Source organism: Mchenga conophoros, linkage group LG15, assembly GCF_057382185.1.
Source record: "Mchenga conophoros isolate Kocher_MC1m ecotype Shallow Benthic linkage group LG15, M_conophoros_male_GT1.1, whole genome shotgun sequence".
Lineage (NCBI taxonomy): Eukaryota > Metazoa > Chordata > Actinopteri > Cichliformes > Cichlidae > Mchenga > Mchenga conophoros.
Window position 1 is genome coordinate 5,897,364 of NC_140540.1, and position 17,728 is coordinate 5,915,091.

The window sequence follows — 17,728 nt, forward strand, 5'->3', positions numbered from 1 at the left end:
AATCCAGCATTTCCTGAACTATCAAATAAATGAAAACGCACACACAAAAGCTGCAACCGTTCTGTCTCAAACAAGCACAGCACAGCTCAGTAAACCTAAAGTTATTCAGAGACATGCCTTGCAGTCTATAACATTATAAGTCCTTTGTGATGGATCACAGCAAAATAAAATATGGTTGTAAAATGAAGAGATTGCTTAGCAAAACATTTAAAAGTAAGTCAGCCTGTCGGTATCATTGCTGCTCTAATGTTAAAAATCATTGACATTTTGCTTTGTGAAGAGAATTTGAATTTAATTCCAGCCTTTCTTCTCTCTGTTTCACAGATGTTCCCCCTGCAGAGCAGGAGAAGCTGTTTATCCAGAAGTTGCGTCAGTGCTGCGTTCTCTTCGATTTTGTCTCAGACCCACTGAGTGACCTGAAATGGAAGGAGGTGAAACGAGCCGCGCTGAGCGAGATGGTGGAGTACATCACCCACAACAGGAACGTCATCACCGAACCGATCTACCCAGAAGTGGTTCACATGGTCAGTGTTACAGTAAACAGTGGAAATGAGAAGCTTGGACCAGTTGTTTTTATTTTATTATTTTATTTTGACCTGGCAAATGTTTAATAAGAGAGTATAAGTGAACATAATTAACTAAATTTAGTTAGCCATCTTTGTACTTTGTATCACTCAACTCCTGGAAAAAAGTAAAGCCTTGCATAAAAAGCGATTTGGTTACTCATATTGCAAAAGTATGTGTGGACTTTCTGTCTCGAAAGGCTACATCTTATGTCAACTTAACTTTCAAAATAAGAGTAAGGGAATTTTCCAGTTGTAAATAGGTCACATCATTGTCGGAGATGGAGGAAAAAATTAGAAGAAAATGCAAAGTATGTTGCCAAGATACATGGGACTCCCACCCAAGTCAGGTTTAAGTGTGAGGAAACTCTGCCACCAGTGTTTCCATGAATGAAAGCTTTAAATGATTTAGAATAGAACATTAAAATCTGTAATGTCCTGTGATGTACTAGTGCTGTGGTTCTATAGCTGATGATATTTCTCATAAAGCTTTTTATCCCATAGAATATGCAATGTGTAATATGGTTTGGGGAATGTTTTAGTAGTTTAGGTCTAAAAATATTCACTTACACAAACTCTGCATTGTTCCTTTATAATTGCTTTATTTCGTGTTAGCGAGATGTCACGTGTCACTTCTCTTACTGTAAAATTGTGTAAGTTGTAATTGTGAAAAAAGGCTCAGTGGAAGCCACATGGCCTCGGAGAGCCATCTCACCCGGTAGATTCCCTTTTCTTTCTTTTTTTCATGTTTGTGATGAAGCTGATTTGTTTTCTTCAGTTTCATTTTCGCAGCATGGAACGAACATTTTGTGGTTTTCACTTGACCCATTTTAGTTTTTATTTTGGTAGTTTTTTTTTTTTTGCCACAAATCTTTTAAGATCATTTAAATAATTCGTATGCAACCAGGTGATCTGTTTGTTTTCTTCAGCATGTCTCTTGTTTGAATTCGTCTAAAGATTGTTCGTGTATTGCACACCCTAAATTGTTTGTACCCCTCAGTGGTGTAGGTCTGAAAACTGCTCGTTTAATCAGGGTGTTGCCAGTGCAGCTGTGTTGGAGCTCCTGCTGTAGATTGGAGAGGTGTTCCTCTTAGGTCGTGGTCTCAATGTGTTCCTGGTGCCAGATTTGCTTTCCCAAGCCAAATTAAAAAGCCTTTGATGTTAATCAAAGGCCGGCCTCAATGCCACATGGTAAACTGCAGATGATCAAGGTGCAAATTTCCCCCCGTCCTCCTTTGCCTGGGCTTTATTTGATCAATGCGGCAGAAAATGCAACTGAGCTGTCAAATCAGCATAAAAATATACTCTTACTCCTGGCAGCGCCTGTCCCCGTACCCCCTTAAAGACAAGGGCTCTTTGAAGTCCACTGATGGCTTTTATGATCAAAGTAAGTAAAGAGTGACACGACATTTTCCTTTATGGTAATAAAGTGTATTCTGATGCTAAAACTTTGCACATTATTTACTTCCGTAAGGTTTCTGTATTTCAGAGCATTTTTGACATCTCAGTGTTCAAGCATCATTATTTAAACAGGCATTATTTGCACTACATGGCACTGTAACAGTGGTTTCGTTGTCCTGATCTATTTGTTGAAAGTAAGGAGTGATTTCTGCTTGGAATAATAACCTGATGGTGAATGAGTGTTTTGACCTCTGATCGACTGGAATCCCAAAGGAGTTCTGAATGCGCCGTCTCAGAGGCAAAATAGATTCTTCACAGTCTGGGGTCTGTACAGTCACAGAAATAGGCCAGTATGGACAACTAGCACAAGAGACTGTTGATATCCACTCACCTACCACCTTTTTATTAATTCTTTAATACAAACAATACCTCAAAGTTGATGTATTACACTGAACTTGTTAAAAAACAGTTTAAGTCTGATATGTTTGCACAATGTGTATTTAAAATGTAATCTCAAAATACTTCACTGGTCTTTCTTTCCACAACATTTTAACGTCTTTGCCCCTTACAGAGTCTGCTGTATTTTGCAGATATTAACTTATCCATATTGCACATTTTTGGTGATGAATCAGTTTCACAGCACTGCTCTTAATCTGAAGAAACGAATATACACCAATCCCCAAATCAACGCTCACTGCCTTGTTTTGCCTAGTATACCTAATATGTGCTGTGGATGTAGCATGAAAAATGGATACATTTCAAAGCACAGTCAGTCCACAGATACACAGATTCATCGTAGTTAAATGTATGAAATATTAAAAAGAGGAAGATACGAGCTCAGAGAACAGAGAGAAGCAAACAAATCTAAAGGCTGATTAAAAAGCAACATGAAACACAGTAACCTACACTCTGTTCTTGTTTATTGCTTTTCATAATATCTGATTTTCATTACATTACAGCATTCCAATTTTGACATAACTGTGGCTCGTAGGAGTACACTCAAACCTAAAGGTAACATTAGCCACAGCAGCTGCTCATACTGAATTTAATAAGGCAGGTCTCCTTCACAGCCGGGGGCGGTGCTTATCAGGTTTTGACGTCTCAGTTGGTTTTAACCTCGAAGGGCTCAAGAAGGAAAAGGAAGGAGAGGATGTAGTCAACTCATAATTTGTGGATCTAGACAATTTTTAAAAAATGGCAAAAAGTGGATTTTGCAACATTTAAACACGTTTATGCTGATAGAAATATTTTACTTGTCTTTTAAAGGCAGTTTGGACAGTACATGGTCCAATGGATTTGATCTATTTGTTACTACAGGTTACTGGCAGCCTACGTAAACAAAGAAATGGTGATGTTTTAAATATTGTGTTTTTATGCAAGTAAAAAGGGCAGAGGCCACCGCTTCCTTGAGCGGTTTGGATTTCTGTGGGGGAAATGTCTTTTTCAAGTTTATATTTATCTGGCATGTCCGATTGTCTGTCCTCTGTTTTTGTTTCCCAGTTTGCTGTGAATATGTTTAGGGCATTGCCGCCGTCATCCAACCCCACGGGTGCAGAGTTTGACCCAGAGGAAGATGAACCCACTCTAGAAGCTGCGTGGCCGCATCTACAGGTACATGCATCACACCCACATACATGGTTTAGTCAGAAAGAGCCTGTTCACCTATTTCTGTTGTTTTAAAGTCTTTGCCCCTCTTCCACAGCTCGTCTACGAGTTCTTCCTGCGGTTCTTAGAGTCACCGGACTTTCAACCAAACATAGCCAAAAAGTATATTGACCAGAGGTTTGTATTGCAGGTGAGCATGTTGCTAGAGCACAGCTTCTTTCTCTGTAAAGAGGAGCTATGATGCTCATTTCCACCTTGATATTTTTATTCTTAACTAGACAAGCTTTGCATGATTGATAGTTCAAAATAATCCTTGTTTATCGCATACCAGTGCTTGGTCCAGCCCCTCTGTTCGTGCACTGTCTAAAACAAGCTGTTTTAGCTCCTCTGCCTTTATGCATGTGGGTGAGGCATCTGCGTGTACAGCTTTGACTGTGCGCACAGATGCCTGGAAAGAACATATTGAGGATATCTGCTCTCCTACACGTCATTTGAGGCCAATGTTTGTCTGAAGTTTAGTGACTAAAGCAGCCTAAGGCCTGAAGTTTTGGCTTTTTCAGATTAGTTGCACATACACTGAAATCATTGTTTGAAGCTTTAGCCATGTTTAGTATGAGCATGCATTTCTGCATTTCTGTAATAGTATCAATGTGACAAAACAATAAAAACCGTAACATGCCCACTTAAGAGCATTGTATGTAGTACTTGGTTACGTTTAATTTTATTGTCCCAGTAACCTTCTTTTGTGTGTGTGTGTGTGTGTGTGTGTGTGTGTTTCTTCAGCTCTTAGAACTTTTTGACAGTGAAGACCCCAGAGAAAGAGATTTTTTAAAGACCACTCTCCATCGCATCTATGGGAAGTTCCTGGGCCTTCGAGCATACATTAGAAAACAGATTAATAACATATTTTATAGGTGAGTGTGTGTCTTCCATAGCTACATTAATGGTGCTTGTTTTGTTTATGGGTTTTTTTTTTTTTTGGTTTTTTTTTGGTTTTCTTTAACCCTCAGGGCTCTATACTGGCCACTTGTGGCCACGAACAAGCTGAAAGGGTGGTGATTTTTAACAAAGCCTGAGGGTTAAAGGAACATTATTGCTAACTTGTGTGTGTTTGCCCTTTTTCAGGTTCATTTATGAGACTGAGCATCATAATGGAATTGCAGAACTACTGGAAATACTAGGCAGGTAAGATACTTTTAGATTTGTTAAAGCAGCTGCTGTTCTCAGTATAGGGCTCAAAATATAGGTTTGTTTTGTGTGTGTGTGTGTGTGTGTGTGTGTGCGCGTGCATACACGTACACAAGTGGTCCGCAGGTGTGCATTTGCTATCAAAATAAAAGATGCGCACCAGATAAGAAGTTTCAACATGCGTTTGCATACATATTAAAGGCACTGTTTTGGTCCACTAGAGTGGGATTTTCATGGCATATTCTGCACCACATCTCTGTGCGTTCATCATTTGTTTGAAGCCAACTCACCTCCTCCAACCACTTCTCCGAGAATATGCGCTTCTTTTGCGGACTCCCTCTGACATTTCTTTGGAGGTGAAGGAACACCAAAGTAATTGCTTAAAGGAGCTTCTTCGACATCTTTAAGAGTTCTAAACAAATGTCTGTCCTCCTCCAGAAAATCTTATGCACGCAAACGTGCGTTGCAACTTCTGATCTGGTGCGCGTCTTTTATTTTGATAGCGAGAGTGCACCTGCGGACCACTTATGTACACCCCTGTGTGTGTATATGTGTGTGTATATATATGTGTGTGTACGTACACACACACACACACACAGTATGTGCAAAAGTGTTGAGCTACCTCTTTTTTTCTTTGTAGTTTGCTAGGATAATGGCTAAAGGGTGCAGTGATTTATACCATTTGCAAATTTAAGTAGAAATAGAGTATATGAGGCAAAAAGTGAGTTTGCATAGTTTTAGTAAGTTTGAGAGTCAATATTTAGTAACGCCACCTTTATCCTTCAACACAGCCTGCGCTTTCTTGTGATTTCTTTGAGTTGTCTTCAGAAATAGTTCTCTGGGCTTCTTGAAGGACATTCAAAGCACTTCTCTGGATGCAATTGAAAAATGAAGCTGTTGGCAATCAGATGCTTTCCAGATGGAGTTGTATTGTGGAGGATACAGATTTCGGTGCCATCACTCCATAAGACTTGTTGCCACTGATTTCAGTCCAGTCCTTGTGTGATTTGTCATTTTCATTAGAACATTTCTAATGAGGCTTCAGTAAACAGATAATGGGTCACCTGAAAGGCCACATGGTATTTGCAAAGTTGCTATGTATGGACATATTACTGGTTCATCCCATGAGTTGAGAGATTATTTTGTGTTCGTAGGTCTGTGCTGAAAAAAAATTTCTCTGATAATGTTCAAGTACAAGGACTGAAAATGAGTGAAAGAACAGTGTCCAAAGAAAGTCTTTGAAAGAGCTTCAGAAATCCTGCAGAACTATTGTTCAAGACCATTTCAAAAATGACAGGCTGACTCCTTGGAAGAAATGTATAAGAGCATTAGTGGTGGCTCAAGACTTTTATTAATATTTAGATGCCGAATTATTGTAAACTGGAGTAATTTCTTCTCTAATAACGGTCTTTCTCACAGCATAATCAATGGATTTGCATTACCTTTGAAAGAAGAGCACAAGATATTCCTGCTGAAAGTCCTCCTGCCTTTGCACAAAGTCAAGTCCCTTAGTGTGTATCACCCACAGGTAGGAATTTTCTTATGCCTTGCTCTGCCTTCCTCTGCTATAAGCAAAACGCTGTAACAAAAGTATGTCTCGAGCAAAGTCTTTTCACTTGGCAGACATGCAGGTAATGCCTCAAAGCAGTTATTTTGTCAGTGAAGCGTGTATCCAATGATAAAAAATGTGGAGTTAGTCACAACTTTAACTCTCAATGTTCACCAGATAAAAATGCACATTTCAACTTAACAATCTGGTCCTTTTACCCCTAACTAATGTTTAAAAATAGCGTACACATGCAAAAACTGACATCTGTGCTCATGTGCCAATGCAGCAACATTTTTTTGCCTGATTAGAACATTTAGGACAGCCGCCATCTTTGATGTTACTTTATTATGTAGATTCTGTAGTTTGTTGAGTGCAATCTCTCTCCCAATAATATTTATGATACTTCTGATTTTGTCAAAATGAAAACAAATGCCGTTTCCTGTTTTTCCCTTTTATTTCCCAGCTGGCCTACTGTGTGGTACAGTTCTTAGAGAAGGATAGCACCCTTACAGAACCGGTAAGATTTATTTATTTTGATATTGATTTTTTGGCTTTTTTTTATTTTTTATTATCGATTGACCTTCAAGCTCTTTTCAGACATACGTCATTCAAACTCCTCAAGACAGTATTCTCTGTTTGTTTTATGGTGGGTAAGGTCGGAGCAAACATAAACGCGCTCACAAGTCCTCACAAACCTGCTGGAAGGTGTTTTGGATTTTGTGTGCTTGCATTAAGGCCCTGAGATCAACTAAACTACTTTATGAATATGTTGACTACTGTTTCTGCTTCTACTGATAGTTTTTGTAATGTAAGCTCATGTAATCCACCATCAGCAGATTAATAGCTGACCAAAATCGGCTGTCCAAACATTCCTGCTTCCTCTTTAATAAGCCTGGTATCCTGTCTGTGTGCGTAGACGGTAATGGCATTGTTAAAGTATTGGCCAAAGACTCACAGTCCAAAAGAAGTTATGTTCCTCAACGAACTGGAGGAGATACTGGATGTCATTGAGCCTTCGGAGTTCGTCAAAGTCATGGAACCCCTCTTCAGACAGCTGGCCAAATGTGTGTCAAGCCCGCACTTTCAGGTCTGAACCACATCCCTGTTTATTTTGATGCGTGTTTTAGTTAATCGTACAGTGTGCATTCTGTTTGTCTGTGTACGCACGTAACCCTGTGAAAAACTGTGTTGTCAGGTAGCAGAGCGAGCGCTGTACTACTGGAATAATGAGTATATCATGAGCCTGATCAGCGACAACGCTGCCAAGATCCTCCCCATCATGTTCCCGGCCCTTTACCGCAATTCCAAAACCCACTGGAACAAGTGAGGCTCCCCCCCCCCCCCCCCCCTCCATTTATCTGTTTATCTTTATGATGAAGTGTATGAGGATAGTACGTAAGCAAAGCAAGTGACCTGTGGTAACCTTTTTGTGTCTGTAGGACGATTCATGGGTTGATTTACAATGCTCTGAAGCTCTTTATGGAGATGAACCAGAAACTGTTTGATGACTGCACCCAGCAGTTCAGGGCAGAAAAAAGCAAGTAAGTAATGCAGGGAGACATCACACCCATTTATACAGCGCAAGCTACAGTTTCCTTGTTCTCATTACAGTGTTAGAAACGTCATGGAAAACATTGTTTAAACATCATTAGAAGTGGAAAAGATGACTAAGTAGATACAAACTAAAACCACAATCTCTTAACTTGAAAGAGTTTGGGTATATAACTTTTTTTTTTTTAACATGAGTTTATCTTTCAGCAAATCTTCTCTGTTTTGAAGAAGTCTCTTAGGACTCTGTGTGTGTTTGTGTGTGTCAGAGAGAAAGCCAAATGGAAAGAGAGAGAAGAAGCATGGGTGAAGATTGAGAATCTAGCAAAGGCAAACCCACAGGTGAGCAAATAAATAGTAACCTAGCAATTCTCACAGTGCTGCAACCCTCTCAGTGGTTTGCAGGGTATCTCAGTGCGAATCAAGCAGGGTTTGATGTTTTGGTGATGAACATCAGTTGGTGTTTTGACAAACACTCCAACTGAGGGGAAAAAAGGAAAAAGAGTTTCTAGTTTTTCTTCTCTTCTTTTTTTCTTTTGTGTATGTGTGGAAGCAACAGATGGAAAGTTACAGGATGGATTGTGGGGAAATGTATGTCCAAAAGCTGAGGATTAAAGTCATTGAGAAAAGTTCTGCTTAAAGCTAGCACCTCTCACAAACCTGTATATTGGATAATGCGATTCTTTGTGGTTAACTTTTCTTTCTCTTCCTGTGCTGCAGTTTGTCGTGTATGTGGACTCAATAGGATCAGGGAGTCCGATGGACATGGAGACAGATGGGCCACTGCTAGACGATGTCAACATGCTAAAGAAAGCAGTAGTTGAGGAAGCCACACAGGTCAGTGTGTGTAACATTTAATATGCATGCCTATATCTGAGGGGTACCACACGTTCTCACTGAAATGTGCACAAGCTTTGATGAATATCGATTTAATATGAGACCTGTTTACATTTCAGTCTTAATGAAATCATATACGTGGTCATAAAAAGCAGAAATCTGGACACTTTAATTTATTTATTGATACTGACTTTGGCGCCAGGAATGGAGGTTTATTTTTGTTTGAAAACAAATAAATGTGGTTATGTTAAGTGGAACCACACAGCCACAGTCCAGCAGTCCGGTTTTTTTTTTCTTTCATTTTGCTTCAAAGCAGCAGAAAACTACAAGAAATGTTAATAATGAAGAAAATGTGTGAAGTGAAAAAAGCTAATAATATGAAATGAATTCCACTAATCACAGCTCATTTTGCAGGATGCTGTGGAGCCTCTCTCATTAGTTGACATAAATACAAAAGCAATTTTAGGACATTTAAAATTGTGAACTGTGCAGCTCAGGCTTAGCGACATTTTTCTCATGCCGTGTGCCAGTCACTTTGCCTAAATCGTCCAGTTTGGTGTGTCTGTACTGTTTTAGCGATAGCTGTGCTGTAAATAAAAACCACGTTCAGGCCCATAAATATCTGTGTGGCGCGTGTGAAAACAGCAGCACTATCAGGGGACTTTGTAGTGGTTACTGTGCAACTGCCGCTGCCACCAGCAGCTTTTCAGAAGCACAAAGACGAATGCGGATGTTCCAATTCTGCGCGATCGATGCAGCTCCTAATGCGTCCTGTCATCACTTTGTTTTTTTGTTAATATCTGTCAAATGCTAAAATGAAGAATGCTGTCGACCGAGCAGCACAGAACCTCTAAGCTGTCTGCACACTCCTGTTTGTGTAAAGTATGTGGGTGTAGGACTGTTGCAGACAGCATCTTCACATTTGTATTGTTTTGAAACAGTGGTCATAAAATGCACACATGCAGTGAATTTGCAGGTTGTTGGTTAAAAAAATATTTCTTCAGAATCACAAATGAACTTGGTTTATGACTCAGCTGTTTGGCCCCACAAGTAATTCCTGAGCAAAGATGGTTATTCCAGCTGCTGAAACGGAGACAGATTACATAAATCACTTGAGCATCCTGTCTGCCTTCCAAACCCAAACAACAGAGACGGGATGAACAAAGAGTGTTAAAGGACAATATTGCCAGAGACTTGTCCATGCTGCACTATCACATTTTTCTTTATTATACAGTTTTGAATTGTATAGCTTATCAGTTTTGTCATGTAAGTGAGAAAAAGGTTTGAAAGCAAATTGCAGGAATTAAAATCTTGTTCGGCCTGTAAAACGGGCCTCCGTGCAGAAGCTTAGGTTCATGAAGTGGGGCTGTAAATGCATTAGTTCTGATTTTACTGATCCCTCTTTGTGTCTGTGTCTAGATCCAAAAAGACCAGCGCAGAGAACGCCCGTTGATGCGGAGGAAATCTGAGCTCCCCAAAGACATCTCCACAGTCACAGCTTTGGAGTTGCACCGAAGAGCAGAGGAAATGTTGACGCCACACGATGGCCATTAAGAGACCATCCCAGACCTACCATAAACCAGCAGCATCCACAGTGGAATCACAAACCCACGGAGGGCCAGCACAAAACCCCCCAAAACAAAACAGAACTGTGGTATCTCAGTCCAGCCCAGTGCAACACAGAAATGAACGATCCCAGCTCCACCTGACACAGAAAATGTCTAAAGCCACACATCTAAGCCAGGTCCGGCTTTGCGAGACAAGCGGTGCTCGGTCCTTACTGATCCCCACCCCTTCACCTGGTTCTTGCTTGCGGTGCTGGGATGTCCTGCATGACCACAGCAACCCGCCGTATACTGAACTTCAAATAAGAAATTGTCATAATCTCCTTTTCTTCTGTTTTTTTTTTTTTTTTTTTTTTCCTCCTCCCCCTGTCCGCTCAACTTGTGTTTTGGGGTGCTGTGCTGCCCCCTTCTGGTCATTTTTCTCAGGTGTTCTGTTCTGGTGTGTGTGTGTGTGTGTGTGTGTGTATGAGCCGTCTTCTTCTCGTCTCTTCTTTATCAACGTCAGGTGCTTGTACAAATAATAAGAGCCCCCAACTATAACTTCAATGGAGGCCATCTACAGTGGGGTGAGACTGTGTCAGTTCTTTCTGTATATTTAATATTGGCTGTTTTTTCTCATAAAATTTAAACTAGATAGCTGTTTATATTTTTCCCTTCATGCTATATTAGGAGCTCTTCTAAGATTTTTAAAAAATCACGTCCTATCTGAAGAACTGTTCTGTTTCTTGCTATTATTTTAGGATTCATTCATTCACTCCATTCATCAGGACTGGGCCACTCCTGAATTCAGCAGGGGTGTGTATTAAGGATTGGGGGAAAAAAAAAACCCTTTTAACTCAGTGCTGTTCATCAAACACGGCCAACCCGACTGAGGTTCCAGGTTTTTCTTCTGCACATCATTATTCCCGTGTAGAAACCTAGTTCGGTGCCAACTTTCTCATTTAGTTCCTGTTTTTAAGAAAAAAAGATCTTTTAATTTTGAAGGCAGTCAGTTAGCACGGCTCCCAAAGCATCTATGGCTTAAAGTTTACCACATGTTCAGAGCATTTTTTTATCGGTCACAGCGATGAGTCCGCGGCCCAAGCATGTTTGGCTGCCCGGTTACATGAGAGCGGATTGTGTCGATTTATTTTTAGTTTCCTATTTACGTCCAGCCATTGTGTGTTTAACATGGTTATTAGCATTCAGTACAAGTCACTATCATTCATTTAAGGCTTATGAGAGGTTAAAGAGATGTACTAGGTTGTTTGGGATTAACACGATGTTACTGTGTGTTGAGAGAAGTTAAACAGGGGCAGAAACCGTGCCGATAATGAACTTTGTCTTTTTTGTTTTTCAAATCTTTTCAAGCAAGATCCTTTTATTTGTACAACAATTGGTAGAGAATAGATTGCTCCGTAGAGGAGGCATGTTTGGTTTGAAGAGGTCAAACATAAGCCTTTCTTTTCACAGTGCCTTTTGTAGTCGGAGAGGGTATTTACTCAACTGAGAACAGAGTAGCAGCATGACATAAAATGTCAGATGATTTCAAAGGTTATAACAGTAGTTTCCATAAAAAACGTATTCAGGTCCATTGTTGGACTTCTGCCTTGTTGAAGCTACGTAGTTGGATCCGTTTTGTTTTTTTGAGTTCAAGGCTAAAGAGCAGAGATGGCGTGGTTGCCCCAAACCACTTCAGCAAAGAAGCACTTCCTGATAACACTTGAAAGACACTCGCAACACAACTGAAACTAAAACAAACTAGTAAACATTTGAAATCCGTGATGCTGTCTGTCTTGGTGTGTGTGTGTGTGTGTCTATGTGTGTGTGTGTGCGCTTGTTTGAGTGTTTGAGTCCCCTCCCCATAGTGCCTGTTGTTAAGAGCTAGCCTATACAGGAGAGGAAAATCACCTCCCATCCCAACTTTTCTTCTTCCATCCTGTGGCCCCTCTATTCCCGTTCCACTTTTTCTGATTTGTCCCATAGTCTGATCCTCTCTCGTCCCGCCCTCCACCTGCGTGCCCACACGGTGCACGCCCTCTTCAGTTTAAAAACACGAAACAAAACCTGTAGGGCTCGTTATTTGAGCACGTGTTTGCTTCTGGATGCTTGCAAGTTCTTTTTTTAAAAATTTGTTTTGTTTTGTTATGGTTTTATTCTTCCTTTGCTCGCAGAACCTCTCTGTCAGTGTTTTCAACTGAATGTGCAAATTTGTAAATAGTACTGCAACCACACTGTTCAGTTCTCTCCATGTTTGTCTTGAAGAACAACAGTCATTCAAGGCTTTCACCGAAACCCGACAAAAAGGAAAGCGATTCCATCCCGGCTGAAGCGCAGTGCTGGCTCCCATTGGTGACTGCTGTTCTTCTTCAGATGGCTTTAATATTGGCTTCTTTGGAGCTCTCTTCATTTGACATAAGCTTTTTGTTTCTTTGAAAAGAGTTATATTTGCAAGTGTCCTTTAGTATGCGTCTGATACTAAATGGCTTTGTCTAATATTGTACATACAATGTACTTTTGTGTTATAACTATTATTAAATGGTAGATTTCATATTTTGTACAAAATATCCCGTGTACAGATTACAGAGGTTATTAGCAACTGCTGACAGTTGGTATGTGGGACAGAGTTCAACACATGTAACTATTTACAGTTAGAAACCATATAGAATTTGGGTAGTTTTTTATCTTTGTAATTTTGACATCGTTTCCATTTTTTTTTTTCACCTCCAGATGTGTTGACCCTACATACATGAGCTTTTCGTGTGTGCTTTTATCCAAATCTCCAGTGGTGTACATCTATCTATATACAGCAAATAAAGAGAACATGTGTTTTATATTTTCATCCTAAGAAAAAAAAACCCAGTGTGTCATCTTTTTTCCTTGCAGTGCTCCTGATGGTCACAAGTTCATGCTTGGACTAAATAGTGTTGACATTTTGTAACTTTTTGATCCAGATGATCATCTGCTCTGTTCATCTGCTTCATCTTTTGATTGCTCTGTAAATATCTAACACTCCACAAGCTAAAATAACAAAGATTCTGTCTGAGTGGTGCCCAAAAAACGACGTGGGCTTTATAGATCATTAGGAAACCTTACGGGGGAACCCAGAAGCATCACCCTATAGCAGAAAACTCGTAAGCTGGAGAGCATCTCAGTGATTTAGAAGATCATAATTTAGCCTGAAGTTTATTTAACACAATTCAGTGGGCTACATACTGAACTTAAAAGATAGATCCAAAGAATCAATGCTATCAGCAGTGGTATCAATACTATTGATATTTAGATCAATCTTCCAAACTCTAGCTGCCAGTAATTTCTTTTAAATGTACAGCCAATCTTTGGTTTGCGTCGGGGTTAATTGTGGAACTTAATTTGATGCAGTGTGTTTAGTGTTTATAGTAAAACTAAGACAACCAGCTCTAGTGTGTTGAAATTGATGTATTTCAGTTTAGTAAAGTTTAGTAATTTTTTAAAGTTGGACAAGAACAAATTAGCTTTGAATTTGAAGTCAGAAAACCAAATAAGCCAAACTGTATGAGCTTAGATTACATGGCCTAAAAAGTCTCCAAAGACTGCCTATCCAGTATATCCATTTACACATTAGCAATGACAGGTTGTAACACACACATTTTTAACATGTCTTAATGTAACTCATCTTCTTTATTAATGATTGATTAAAAAATAATGAAAAACACTAAAAGAGGAACCCCAGATCCCCAATCCTGAAAAAAATACCCTGATGCATCCACAAGTTACTAAAGAAATAAAGTGTTTTGCTGCCACCTGCTGGAGAATATTTGAACCTCACGCAGATTAATTGTCTTGTCAAGAAGCTTAATCGTGAATTGATGTGGTGCTTCACTTGCTTTCACTGCACTCATTTCTCACACTTTTAAGATGCAGACTTCATGCATCTCTGCAGACTTTTTCTACCTCCAAATTAAAAGATGATTTGGCATTTCAGAAATAAGAGGGGTGCGCAAAGTATTACACTAATGAAATGCACATCAGCATGCCACCTTTGATGTTTTCAGCCCTTTATTTTTAACATTAAAAGCTCATTTTCAAAATAGAATCTCATTTGTTGTTGTCGTTCCTGTTAATTATTTATCATTCTGAAAAAGTATATAATCCAGTCAGTTAGGTTTCATAATTTTACGCTGGATTACAATAAGAGTAATCTATGTTGCATTTTCTGAATGTTTGACTGTTTTCATCCTTTTTTTATGGTACTTTTACCAACCAGTTCCAGCTTAAAATGTGATCATATCCTCTTTTCAGATCAGAAGCAGTGATATTCATTCGGGTATCATCTGAAGGACACTGCTTTCTTTTTCTCCTCTTGTCTTCGAGTGTTGCTAGGTGCTTCCATCGGCCATTCACAATTGCCCGAACGCTCTCTAAATTGGCTTGTCTGAGGTCACTCAAGTTTCACCTATGAGATTGATAGACCACGTGACTTTCGCGCATTGCATTGTGGGTACACGTGGCAACAACATCAAGACACTGCATCAAACACTAGCATTTCCAGCACCAGTAATCATCAATTCTGCAGTTTTAATCCCTACTTTCATTTTATTTGCCCCAAAAACAGTTATGTAAAAAACGACGGAGAACACAGCAGGTCCGTACAAAGACAGACTTAACGAAAAGCCAAAAAAAAAGTACGAGGAAAAAAAAAATCAAAGGAGTGAAAGGGTGAGACCCATACGAGCATACAGAGTGGACTAAAGACGTTAGCGTGCTGCCCAACTTTCATCACGCACATATTTATTATTATATGATCCTGAGTGAAGTGTGAGTGCAACACTCACAAAATGTTTAGTAACTTCAGATCCCTGCAACAAGCCCAGGTCTAGTTTACTTTGGTCATTTCACCGCTGTTGTTACATTTTTGTTCTTTATCTCCTGTACAGGCCAACGCAATCTATTTGTTGTTTCAGGTTGTAGTATTACACAACATTTTCAGATCTAATAGAAAAAAAAGAGTGTTTTGTAATTAATTCAGTTTTTCTTTATTTATAACTGGCATTATTGTTTCATTCTATTATAGAATCTTACACGAAAGAGGCAAATTGTATTCCATCACGCTTTATTAGCTGCTTCGGTGAAAAACAAATCAACAATGAAAAAAAAACAACAACATACTGGAAAACAGTTATTCATCACTTGATTCCTTCAATACAACACTTGGACACATATATGCAGACCTTTCGTGGCTGTTTTGATCTCGCTCTCTTTCAACCGATCAAATCTCGCTGTGGTAGCAGCTTTACACTCGGTCTGACCCAGGTTGATAGAGGGGCCCCAGTCTGGATCACATTCCAGCATTTTATAGGCTGGTTTTTTCTATAAAACACATCAAAAAATTGGCAAACATTGGCCCGCAAAGCCACAGTGAACAAAGCAGCATAGCGCAACGAATTAAATTCAAATCAATATAGACTTATTTGTAACCTACGTCAACAATTATGTTACGATAAATTACGTAATAACTACAACAGAAGACTTGCCTTTGTGGAAATGCTTGGAGCAGACTAACATGTGAGCTGCAGTGTTCTGAAACGATATATTTGGTCTTCAAATTGCAGCAATCCAGGCCATCCGTCGGCTCTTTGTTACTTCGGAAACGTGGCTTAAACAATTTCTCTTCGACGACATAATCCGATAACAACCGATCTCTTTACCCGTCGGCTTCCCATGGCTGTCATGCGACCGGCTATTGCAGTTAATAATACAACAGCTTCTTGCCATTTTTTTGTTTCTTTTTATCGCTATGTGACTGTTTTCATGTGAAAGCCTGCGTGCGCTAGTACCGCTTGCCACTCGTTCCCAGAATCCTTTGCGGTTTTGCCCCTGAATGACGTCACATTTCCAATCTCTATTCATTTGAAGACAACAGTGAGGTTTGGCACCCACCCTCTTGTGTCTAGCACCCCTGCTGGGATTCATCTGCTGAACCCAAATGAACCAGCTGGGATTTGGAAAACAAATAGACTTGCATATTTTTCGCTCCAAAAACACACAACTGTTGGGCTGCTGGCATGAAAGCAGAAGGGAAAGTGTGTCAATTATTTAATTTATTTATTTCTCGCTTTGTTGGCGTTTGATCTTGCGCCCTTGTTGCAGTCAGCAAACTTATTATTCACAGATTTCTATATTTACTCTGAATGGGCATAATAACCCTTGTTCCTAAAAGCTTGCCCTAATGAGGATGAAAAAACAAAAACTAGAAAAAAATCCCAGTTGGGCTCATTGTCAACACGTTGTCCTCCAATTATCTAAGGAAATATTCCTCAGGGCTGCGTGCGTCATTGAAAATCAAAATACATCAGTGGGTTTTGTGGGTGGCTAAAAGGCTCTGTGTATCTCTCTCTCCCTCATCTCAGATGAGGTCACATGGGTTCATTGTTTTTGCCTGCAGTCACACTCTTGTACCACACGTCTCGACTTCAAATATGGTGTGTTGCCCCCCCCCCCCCTTTTTTATTTCACTCTTTTTTTATTAGGATGTTCTGACAGCGTTCCTTGACTGTCAGTGCTCAAATCTTGTTGTGCGAACCCCCCCCCCCCAGTCCTTGCAACCAAAAAGCATCTCGTCACGACAGGAAATGTCAGAACCTATTGCCATGGAAACAGTGCTCCAAAGTTTGGAGCGTCGACCCCCATTTTGACTATATCCAATCAGATTTTAGGAAAAGCTTTCGGCTGTGCATTACTTTAATCGGAAGTCTGTTGTGGGCACATCTGTGTGGACCAGATATTACGTCTGAGTGATGCTTGCGTGTGTCTTGTGTGTGTGTGCATATGTGTGTGCATATGTGTGTGTGTGTGTGCGTGTGATGTTTGCAAGCCAAGAAGTGACTCATCATATCACACAGGGGGTCTGGGATTTAGCTCTGTGTCCTTATATCCACTTCATCTTTTCCTCTCGTGCTGGTGCTGTGCAACACCTGAAGTCTTTTTCTGGAAAGCGACGAGTCACACCTCGCACTCCAGCCGCTCTCCTCCTGAGGATGGAGAGCTGGGGTGCAGCCCAGGCCCGCTTTCTTTGATGCTCGACACTCCAGCTTCAAAGTCATCAGCATCAAAGCCAAGGACTTGGGATCAGGCCCAGGAGCAGCCCAGTATCCTTACGTTCGCGCACACACACAGGCAGAGACAACTTCACTTCAGGTTCGTCCGGCTTGAACAAAGCAAACTTCCTTACAGGGACACCACAAAGTTTGGTAAAACAGCACTTTGCTTAAGTGTTTGAAGATATAACCCTGCCAGTGAAACTAGAAACAACCCTCATGTTCTGTAAAGACTTTTATTTATGAAGTTAGACCTCATCAGTATGACTCACAGCTCATTCTTTGGGAGAAATCCATTCATTATTTGACAGAAATGATTTCAAACTTGAACAAGAAACCTTGGAAACACAACTCTAAACTCTTACCTATGATTCTTTGACCATTTTCAGGAACTTCTGCTGCTTTTACTCACTGAAA

The 17,728-nt window shown here is 40.0% G+C and overlaps 1 protein-coding gene across 3 annotated transcripts in view; it reads left to right on the forward strand.

The window, feature by feature from the left end:
* Positions 1-13,104, forward strand: part of ppp2r5cb (protein phosphatase 2, regulatory subunit B', gamma b) — a 28,348-nt gene extending 15,244 nt beyond the window's left edge. For all 3 annotated transcript variants that reach the window (XM_085246023.1, XM_085246024.1, XM_085246026.1), the window contains 13 exons: positions 325-524; positions 3,465-3,575; positions 3,667-3,759; positions 4,353-4,483; positions 4,695-4,754; positions 6,177-6,285; positions 6,770-6,823; positions 7,223-7,393; positions 7,502-7,629; positions 7,746-7,847; positions 8,124-8,196; positions 8,575-8,691; positions 10,111-13,104. In XM_085246023.1, coding sequence (XP_085102149.1) covers positions 325-524; positions 3,465-3,575; positions 3,667-3,759; positions 4,353-4,483; positions 4,695-4,754; positions 6,177-6,285; positions 6,770-6,823; positions 7,223-7,393; positions 7,502-7,629; positions 7,746-7,847; positions 8,124-8,196; positions 8,575-8,691; positions 10,111-10,245 — 1,484 coding nt within the window. In that variant the 3' untranslated portion in view covers positions 10,246-13,104. The remainder of the gene's footprint in view (positions 1-324; positions 525-3,464; positions 3,576-3,666; positions 3,760-4,352; positions 4,484-4,694; positions 4,755-6,176; positions 6,286-6,769; positions 6,824-7,222; positions 7,394-7,501; positions 7,630-7,745; positions 7,848-8,123; positions 8,197-8,574; positions 8,692-10,110) is intronic.
* The last annotated feature ends 4,624 nt before the right edge of the window (positions 13,105-17,728 follow it).